This window comes from Scleropages formosus, chromosome 4, assembly GCF_900964775.1.
Source record: "Scleropages formosus chromosome 4, fSclFor1.1, whole genome shotgun sequence".
In the NCBI taxonomy this organism is placed as follows: Eukaryota; Metazoa; Chordata; class Actinopteri; order Osteoglossiformes; family Osteoglossidae; genus Scleropages; species Scleropages formosus.
Window position 1 is genome coordinate 9179625 of NC_041809.1, and position 11060 is coordinate 9190684.

The following is an 11060-nucleotide window of genomic DNA, read 5'->3' on the forward strand; positions in this document are numbered from 1 at the left end:
TTATTCCCACGAATAAATTGGTGTTGCCAGAGCGCGCGTGCCGGAGGGGACCCTGGTGCATCCAGTGTATTTTAGTAATGACTCAGTGGGAGGGTCACTCACTGTGACTAATAAGGACAGGGATCCAGCCACAGATCCCATTCTCACTTTTTTATTTCCAGCCTACTTTGGAATCGCTGCTGTTTTCCAACATCATGTGTCCATTACCCCTGTAGGATTTGTTGTTGTTGTTATTTTTATTTTTTATTTATTGTTCTTATTCTGTTTTTTTTTTTTTTTTTTTTTTTTTTTTTAAATTTTATAATCTGCTTTGCAGGAAACTTTCACTTTACATGACATGTAAGTACTGCAGCACTGATGGGAGTCTTGCTTTTTTAATTCGGTCATGCTAATAAGGGCAAAAATGTGCGTTTGCTCTGTAGTTTCGCATATTTTTGTAACAGTGCGGCGTTGCGCAATTATCCTTTATTGTTCGTACCGCGGTAAAACGGTGTGAAGTGCAGGCATGAGTGCGCCTCGCCTCGCCTCGCTGGGGTGGAATTTACTGGCTATGGGGGCACTGGGGCTCGTCTTCTTTTATGGATATTACTTATGGAAGCAAAACAGGTTCATTCACTGTAACCGCTCTCATTTTCGGGTCCGAGCTCATTAAATCACTGACAGTCCAGAGGGTCTAGTACATGGACTGTTGTTGTGCAAGTGTCCTGACTTGATCAAAATCGTTTTTCTTAATTAATTCCGTTTGATGAAGGGATGCTATTGATTACTAGCATAATATTATTTCTGTGTGCAGTTGCAGTTTTTTTGGAAAGTTCTTCCAGAGCGACGCGCGCGGATTCCGCAAATTAAATTTGTCGCGCGGTGAATTTGCGGAATATTAATGGGAGAAGGAGTTTGTCTGAAATCTCCCTTGATTTGAAGTGGGAAAACATTTAAAAGTGCTGTTCTTTTGCCATGGCACTGCTATGTCTTCCTCCCTGACTGGCACAATAATGTGAGAAGTAACTGGATCTTTGGCCAGGACTGGGTGATAGACACATTTCTCACATGTTTGGCTCCTCTCCATTCCACTACCATTTTAGAGGGGTTAGTGGGGGGTCCATGTGATCTTTTAATCACCATTTACTGATGGTGTCACTGCAACAAGAGTGGATCCGAAACGGATTTCATTTCAGGACATTCATGTTCAAGGTTCAGAGAGGGGTCTTGTAATCTGTTTTTAACAGTGACATTGGACTACAAATTCTGGGAAATGTGTGGTGCTGAACTTCTGCATCCAAGCAAAGTCATTTACCAGCTGTCAGCTAAAATCAGAGTAAACACAGAAACAGATCGATTTTGATAGGAAAATTGCAACGATCAAGTGTGTTCTGTGCATAGTTTCCTCTCTTTAGTTTACACCCGGCTGAGGTTCGATAGAGCACTGCAGGAGTTTTGGAAATACAACCCCGGAGGTTTTATTTTACAGTCCCTCAAGACATGTTTGAAGCTTTACAACTGTCATTCATAGCTTCGATGTGATACAGACTTTATGACTGCAGCTCCGTTTGTCATGTGCTTCAGCAGTCATAGGTTAGCTTTGTTCCAGCAGAGTTACTCACCGAATATGATTAAAATCCAAAAGGACCTCTGAAACACTGTATGGTTATGGTTAGGCTAAATGCCACAGAAAGTACCTAGTTTTACATCAAGTTCCTTAGTGAGCAATGGAAAAAGTCTCCATTTATTTATTTCTAGGTTTGAGTGGAGACATTTTGCTTGTCGGAGAGAAGACATGAGTCACTTGCTGAGATGGAGTATTTTTCTCTGGACTGTACATGCCATTCATTTTACTGATGGCATGGCATTCAGTGAAAGAACAGGTATGTATACTGCCACTGAGAGGACCATTCACCACATGGAATAGAAACAAATCCAAAACCACAGCTGGTGCATTTTAGAGTACCATATTACTTTGCCGGCTTGTTATTTGCTGTGATTATAAAGAGGATTACATGTCCAAAGGAAACATTGTCTTCCCTTTCCTACTATAGTGAAAGATTTCTGCTACAGAAGTTGGATGGAGGGAGTCACTTTTATACACTTCTGCTGTATAAACACAGTCCATTATTCTGCAGAACTTCTAGGGAAAATATTCTGCTTCAAAATCTTTAGCTCTGCTTTTGCTCCAAAGAAGTGTAATCCTAACACGTCTGTCGTGTTTGCACCAGCTGTAATTAACTGCATTTTCCACTGTTTTGGATAACTGAATATTAATTTCAATAAGAGGGTCTTATGTAACCTCGTTCTTAAAGAGCGTAACTTTGATAACGCTATAACCATAAAGGTAAATGTGAATCTGATTTCAAAGATGACATGAGCAAATTATTTTAATTAGGCAAAACTAAAAAAAATTATGAATGACAAGTTTTGAAAGTGATATTTATGGCATTAATTGGACTGTATGGCAATCTTTCAAAAATAATATACTGCACTTAATCCTTCCAGATTATACCTTTTCTCTTTTCAATGAATACTAATTCAGTACCATTTACTCTGAATGGCCCTTTAACAGCTCATTAACTTTTTATTTATGTATTTATCTTTCATCTTTTTTGAAACGCTTCAAAACAGGTTCTTGTCCTATGCTGAGAGTAGAAGAAGAGAGGTTTTTGCAACATCTGAAGCCACATGATGAAGTAACAGGTAAGAAACTGACAGAATGATTGAGTGAGCACCTCAGATTTACTGTACTCCCAAGTATTAGGTTTCCTGAAAGCGAATAGCTGTAAAGGCTGTGCCTTCTCTTGGCATCATGGGTTCATATCTCTGATGCACAGCTTGCCATACCCTCAAGCAAAAATGCTTTTTACTGCAATGACATCATAAACTTCGGAACATGCAGAACATGGCGCTTGAGGGGGAAAATAGAGAAAAGGTAAGCATTCTGTATGTCAGCCTTTGGTCAGCAAGTAAGCACAGCCTTAATGAAATCAGCATTCAGCTAAGCGTGAAATTGCAGTTCTTTTTGTGCACAACATGCATCTCACAAAAGCGCATTTATTCAACTTTCATGAACAATAATGACGAATGTTGAGGAGGTTTTAAGTGTTGTTGCCCTGTACGGAAGTTTGACGCATCCTCTCCTCTGCAGGATTTGACCTAACGGAGAAGTTCCTACTGCGCAAAGGGACCGTCACAGAGGACCGTCCCTCATTTCGCCTGGGAGGAACACCCCTCATTAAGCAAACAGAGTGAGCACAGCCAAAATTTACTGCATCTTTTTCAGCTGTTCTGCTTGGACACTGTGAAGTGGCATGGCTACTTTGGGTAATCAATGAAGTATCATTAATTCATTCAGGAAATGCTTTGCTCCAAAGCAGCTTACGATGTCTGTTTCGTGTACTAAGTTACTTTAGTTATACACCCATTTACACAGCTGGGTAACTTTTACTGGAGCAAATCAGTGTAAGTACCTTTGTCTAGGGTACTATAGCGGCAAGTGGATCTGCCTTTTGCAAGGCACTATACTACAGGTTGCCTCTGTATAAAATGAAAATCAGTTATTGAATTTTAAATGTTACATTGCAGACATGCATTTTAGAAAAGTTAATATATTTTTGAGACATCTGTATCAATGTACTGTATATGATACTAGCATTTTATTTCTTGAAGATGCAGCTCAGAGCAATAGTTAGAATGTATTTTAAAGACAATGAATGACGTCAGGTAAAGTCTTTTAAATAAGATGGTTACTGAGGGCATTCGGCCCTTTAAATGACGAATTTCTAAACCTTGCGTGAAATTAATCCCCACGCAGGCCGCTCATGGTTTGAAGGAACGCCAGGGCGAATATTGGGTTTCAGGGCTGCAAACCAATATTTTCTCAGAGTGTAGGCTAGCCTGCGGCTCTGCTGATATCCGGAAGAATGGGCAGGGACACTAACCTTGGTTTCTGGTAGGCTGACTTGAGGTGACCCAGATATCAGAGCTCTTTCGGAGATAATTCCACTCGCCTTCGCTAATAAGGACAAACTGTGAGGTGAGCCATGAGACATGTTGAATAATTTGGCGAGAATTAATGCACAGATGGATGAGGAGGCCTCGAGGGCGAAGGGAAGTAGCTGTTGCTGGACAATGTTTGAGAAACCCAAGACCGGAAATAGCATGGAGGAAATAATGAGTCTAAGATGACCTGGTGATGAAGGTGTTCCTTAATCATACCTATTAAGCTCTTTTTTCATTATGTGCATCTGATATTCCAGGTTACGGCCTCACTGCTGTATTTCATTACCGTGTTTATAGCAAAACCGTATATTTCAAAAATCATTTGAAAATGTGTATAATTTGCTGAGGTTATTTCTGTCTGGGGCATTCAGACTGTCTTGTGTCATGTTGTGATTCGATAGATAGATAGATAGATAGATAGATAGATAGATAGATAGATTTCAGCATTGTTGAACAAACTTTTGCCCATTTTTACCCACTTATTAATCTCTTTTTTGCAATCTTGGCTTGAACTTTGAAACTCCATTCTGTCCATAGGCATTTTCCTCTTCGTATCAAGCAACAGGTTGACCTCCCTGGGAAAGGATATTTTTAGGTCTTTGAACTGTAAACATACTGCCCTGTCCCAGAGACGGGCAGAAGAATTACCTTGGTCAGTTTTCTGTTATTTGTCACACCTAGAGTTCCAGAAAACCCATAAAGGCCCTTTCCTTTCTTCGGCCCACATATGCCTGAAGCACCAGAACTGTTCATTTTTCAGAACCTTGCAGGGCCTGAAAGGTGGGATGTTGGCTGAGTCCACATTTCCAATTATCTGAGCGGCCTGACAGGTGACGGCACTCGTCAGCTGGAGAGGGACGGCGCCCCTGCATAAACTCCAAACATCTCTCACTTTACTCTCAGGAAATGCAGTTTGGATCGTCTTTCCCAGGTCTGGATAATGTTCAGCCTGCGCCGGGGCCCGATTGATACAGTTACACGGAGATGGAAGTCTCCACTATCCTGGAACATGCTTTTTAAGAGATGAAGGATTAGTTCAGTTCCTGGGTTCCAAAATAAACCTCTTCAATGTATTTTCCAGCCCTAAATTAACTTTTGCCTTCTGTCAATGCATACGTGCTTTTCCGATTGGCGCTATTTTTATGAGGTCCACTGCATTGCTTGCCGGACCGAGTTGTTGTCCGCCTTTGATTTGTTTACTCATTAGACGATTTTAGCATACGCCTGCACTTGTATCGCTGAGTTACATCACACATCTCTAGGGTTTCCGAAGATACCCCTTCTGAGTACTTCAATGACACCAAGTATTAATTTCTTGGAGCAGGCACTGTCAGATACCTAAAAGTGCTTATGTGTAATTTTTTCTCTTTTTTTTTTCACTGTCTGAATACCAATTTGAACAAACAAATGTGACGACTTAAATAAATACGGCCCTTGGCGCTTGACTCCCAGGCTACTTGAGACTCTTGTTTTTCAAAGCTTTGTCCTTGTACTTCCATTGTTCTGAAAATCCGCACAGCATTTCGGCGGACTTCTAGGGGCTCAGCCAAAACATTTGACATTATAACCCTAATTACAGCATTTGTAGCCGGTTCACTGTCTGCATTAAACCTCTTTTTTCTTTTCCTCAAGACACACAGTAATAGGATAACTGCCCAATTAAAAACTTGTTCTTGATGCAATTAGCAGCACCACCCGGTGCTCTCAGTTGTCTCTGATTGTTTGCGTCTAATGAGATTCGGGGCTGAGGTCATGAATCAAGGCTTCTGTCATGCAGACCTTTGCTTGCATAGTTCCAGAGTTTCGCAGCAAAATATTCAGATGAAAATGCTATTGGTGTGACAGTCTGTAGATGTTACAAGCTGTGTTTATGTCGAAGGAGCAGGCAGCTGGTAAACTTTGGGGTATGCACTCTTTCACCCTCTAGGCCTTGAGGTCATTACAAGTATGCTTACATGGACTCACGGTTTGTCATGATATCAGAACAATTCCCAAAGCACCCGAAATCTTTTTGCCCACTTCCAGCCAGCATTGCATGCTTGTTTCTGCCTGTCAAACAAATTCAACTATTTCAAGTGGAGGTTTTTAAAGAGTGATAGTTTTCAATGTTAAATCTCAGCTCAGAAGGGCTTAGCCAATTGTTCTGGTCAGTGCTTTCTGTAAAGCCGGCTTTCCTTCACAAGGGTTGGTGAGTTTGCGCCATTGTCCTTGGCATCTATTTAATGTTTTTGAAGGAACAGACTGAGCAAAGTTGAGTCTCCGGAGTATCTGGCCACTGGTATTCCTGTTTTTATTTATTTTTTTTATTTTCTTCACTTAATGGTAGTTTTCTTTGGGCCCTAGGTCTTCACAGTCATCCTCTATCTCTGTCCTCCAGCAAAGAGCATTTGATCTTCGAGCATCTTCAAGTTGCCGCATATATCATTTTAATAATACGCCGCAACGGGCTGGGCAAATTCGGGGAATACACTGTGCAGGAGAACATTACTCTAGGAGAACAGATTATCTATTAGACGAAAAACTAATTTCCAGTCTGTCTTGCCAGGCTTTTGCACCCCAGTGGTTGTAAGAATGTATAGCGGGTACACTGGGTGCTGAATTCACCCGTACCTATTTAGCTCAGAAATTTAATTATTTATTTTTTCTGCCGAGATCCTATTTTATTACACAAATTAATTAAAAACTCAGGAAATAACTAAAAAGTGTTGATTCAAATAGGAATGAGATTTGAATTCTTATTCAATATAACAGCTCTAAATCTAATTGAGTTTTTGAATGGTTTTATAAAACTTTATAGAAAAATGTAACGCAGTCAGTTTGTCTGGTGGGAAAAGTGCATTGTAATGAGAAGTATTTAGATTTTTTAAAGGGTTTTCAATTTGTGCTGAAACTCGTCTCATGAAAGAAATTTCACTTTATGTATTTATGTAAATGTTACATTGAATGAAAATGTTTCAGATCCATATGTAAGACCCTAAGGGTGAAGGTGTATGGGTTACTTTAATCATCTTGCATGCAGTTGTCTGGTTTTCCTATTTTCTCCTGAGAGTAGTCCAGGCATTATGAAGCTGTTTTTGTAAGTGGTTGTTATGAAGTTAATCTAATCCAATAAATTAAAGATGTGGATCAATCATAAGTGATTTTCCCTTTTGTATGACCAGGACATCCTAAACTAAATTACAAAGATAGAATAAATCATAACTGGCATAAAATCAAAGCATCATATAGAAGAATATATAACACTGGAATAAAGACTGCTAAAATGTTTTCAGGAATTATTGTAGTTAGAACTGTTTGGTGTTCTATGTTCTGGGCATCAGCGTTATGAATTATGCAACAAAATATTTAGCATGTTTATTTATTATTAATGAAAATGTATATTATTAGTGGTTTGATTGCACTGCCCTTAATGAAAAATAAAGTTTAATCTAAGCAGTGTAAACAGAGCTTAAGTAAGAAGACATATTCATTGTTGAAGGTGGACTTAGAGGATTTTTTTTTAATCTTATGTTATTGCTTCATTTCAAGCTAATCTCTTTTTGGGGTTTGGGCAGTCCAACAGCACAAGGTGGAAAGTAATAACAAAATCAGAAATGATCAGCACTGGTTCTTCTTTAGATGGAAATGAAAGCCCTTGTCTGTGTATAAGAGACTGACTGCAACTTGATTTATTTTAATGGGGATTCTGAGATTTTGATTTAGTGCCTGCCTAGAGGAATGTCTAGATAAAATTGGTCCACATGCCAAGAAATATTCACCTTCGCCTTGTTCTTACTGCCGATTTTCTCATTATGTACTTACAATATTGTGCAAGATCCCCAGAGAACAGGTAAACTTATTCGTGTCCAGGAAGGTCATTGTATTGATTGTCAAAGGATTTGGTAAATTCATTTGCAGGACTTTGTCTATAGCGATATATTTAAGGTGAAACTATCCAAAGCATTACAACCAAATACTAATGTGGCAAACTAGTAGTGTTCGCCACCTTACCTGCAGTGACTGTATTTGGATTTTGATGTGGTCATATGAGAAACTAAATCTGATATAATCACGATTTAATGTGCTGATAACAAGACTTATCCAATGAATAAACCGGCTTGCCCACCTTTTTCCATAACATCCCGTTTCTACCCCGGAGTAGTACATAGCATTTGAGCCAAATCTATTAACGCCACTTGCCAAATATATTAATGCAAATGTAAATATTAGTCATTGAGCATCTTAAGTCTGAAGACACTGGATATCAAGAAAGAAGAAAGATAAGATGGAGAAACAAGATGTTAGCAACATGTTAACTTCTCTGAAGAACTGTACTCTAATTCACCTGTTGTAAGCGAAATGCAGAAAAGGTACTTCATGTCCTGATTTTACTGCAATAATCTGAGGTTTTTTGAATTTTATTTAGTGTTTTTTTTTTTTTTTTTCCCCAGATGGTTTAATGTCTACTTTTCTGATTATATGTTTTGGTTTATTACCTTTTCCTTCCTTGGGTAATGTCTTATGTTAAGAAAGCTGGATTTGTAAAATAACAATGTCTACAATATCTGTGCAATTCTTCAAAAAAGATATGACGCAAACATTTTTCATTTATTGGCAATAACTAGTGTTGCATTTTCTGTTGTTTCAGACTGGTATTCCCCAATGGGCTTCCAAGTGAATACTCCCTTGTTGCCACATTCCGCCTTAGGAAAACCACTAAGAAGGATCGCTGGTACCTTTGGCAGATATTCGATGAATCTGGAAGTCCTCAGGTAGGATTTATACAAATAATGTTGGACTGTGTTAAGAGTAAGAATGATAGTAGTAGGCTGATGAGAATCTCTACATGATGCCCTTATGTGGCCAGTTGTTGTGCTGATAGAACCAGAACTTTACTGCAAAAAGCACTTTGCAACCTGTTCCAAACTCACTCATTCAATTTTAGCTGATTCAGAACCATTCTGCCACACTTTTCCAGCAGCCATTTTTGCCTGTTCTCTCTCTGCCAGGTATCGCTTGTTGTTGATGGTGCCAAGAAAGTGGTGGAGTTTGCAGCCCGGGGCCTCCTGAAGAACAACGTGCACTACACGTTCAAGAGCCGTGACCTGCACGCCCTGTTCGACCGGCAATGGCACAAGCTGAGTGTGGCTGTGCAGAGCAACATCCTGTCCGTATACGTGGACTGCAAGCTCATCGAGAGGCGGCTCACAGACGAGAAGGACCCCGTGGACACCAGCGGCCGCACAGTTATCGCCACACGCGTCGAGGATGGCCGGCCCGTGGACGTGAGCAGTCTTTAGGCATTATTTCTCATTCTTAAACTAAGACTACGCAATTGATCTTAAGCTGTTGACAGGTGAACAATTGTTATTAATGTACGTAAATACGATATTTACTCTTCCTTTTCCACAGATCGAACTTCAACAGATTGTGATCTACTGCGATCCGAAGTTGGCCGAGTTAGAAAACTGCTGTGAAATGCCTGGTTCCAGTGTAAGTGCTCCTGTCAGTACAATACAGGCCTATTAAGACAGAAATTATTCATGAAACTGGACCTCGAGTGTAATTTGAAGAAGGGTCACTAAGGGATTTAGCCAACAGAACAATGCATAATAAGTGATAAGAAAACCTGGGCAGATGTGAAGGCTAATTGATTGAGCTGTAAGGTTATACCCTAAATGCAGCTATTTATACTTGTGAAAAGATATCCCAATTAATCTTCTTCCACCCGGCTGCTTAAGATATATAGTTGCCGGTTGGTTGGACTCCACTCTGGGCTAGCACTGTGACAAATCAGCTACAGACAGCTTCATGTGCACTAATGAAAACACCCTTGTCACTTTAATTTATTTACAATATTGCTATGACATTAGCGCTGAGTTAAAACAAACTAAAGTAAAATTAACGGGACACAGCTTAAGTTAAAGCTGTGTAGTACAAATAAATCCAGTTTTTTAACTGTTAAAATGAATCTTCAGTTATAGGTCATTAATAAAAGCAATAGATAGCTCTAGGAAGTACATAGTTTTGCTTCTGTAACCTTGACATGTTGAAAGGTTATATTAAGGAACTATAAGTAAAAGTACACAAATGTATAAGTTAAAAAAATATATATCTTAATATTCAAGGTAATGTTCATGCACCGCAGGGTGGAAATTTCGAAATTCCTGAAGTTTCAATAATTTGCTTTCCAGTGTGAGCGAGTGGAAATCGCACAGAGAACACCCGCACCGCTGGCCAACGGCTATTTCCCGACAACGCGCTCCTTGCCTGCGCGGGAGCCCAGCAACGCGTGTCAGTGCTCGGCAGAGAAGGCACGTCAATTTCAGAGTAATTAGCCCATAACGAAGGAGAGAACTGTGCGTTCCGTAGGCGTCGGGGGACTCCTGTTCTGAAGCCCTGCTGCCAGTCCCTGTCACTAATGCGGCATGCAAAATAAAATGCAATTAAAGCACAATTATACTGATGAACATTCCTGGATGATCATCGACAGAGAGACACCGCAAGAAAAAAGCTTTTTGGCTACAGTTTTGGCATGAACTAACATGGGGGGAGTTTGATGTAAGATCTGTGTTTCTTATTACTATCAGTGTGTCATTAAAGGGTCATTGAAAACCTTTTAGCAAAGATTGTGGTACAAATGCCTCAGTGAATTACAGTAGCATTGTTTCGGGGTTAATGTAGGAGAACCAAATAATAGGTCTTTTTTTTTTTTTTTTTTTTTTGTAGGGGGAGCAAGGATTGCCAGGCTTTGCAGGACTTCCAGGACTAAAGGGAGATAAAGGTGACAAGGTAGGGTCTTATGCAAAAACCAATGCACTATACAAGTATAGTTGTCCCAAAAATAGTGCTATATTTTATGCATTAATTGTCTTACACTCCATATTTTGTGTTGTATTAACTCAGTGTACATTTTCTTAGTCAAAATATGGCACGATTAATTCAATATGTGCGATATCAGTTTGCACCTTCTTTTATTAACATATTTCTTCTGTTTAAACTTAGTATTTTGGGAATGAAGCTGCATATGTTTGAAGAATGCCTGCGGGCTGCAGAGCAATGGGGAGTGTTTGCTTCTGTCTTGTGCAGAAAGT

General features: G+C 39.6%; 1 protein-coding gene across 1 annotated transcript; it reads left to right on the plus strand.

The window, feature by feature from the left end:
- Positions 1-311: 311 nt before the first annotated feature.
- Positions 312-10304, plus strand: col19a1 (collagen, type XIX, alpha 1). The gene is made up of 8 exons (XM_018749303.2): positions 312-339; positions 1738-1862; positions 2614-2685; positions 3134-3233; positions 8615-8738; positions 8976-9251; positions 9379-9459; positions 10161-10304. Coding segments are annotated over exons 1-8 (924 nt in total). The 5' UTR covers positions 312-337.
- Positions 10305-11060: the final 756 nt, after the last annotated feature.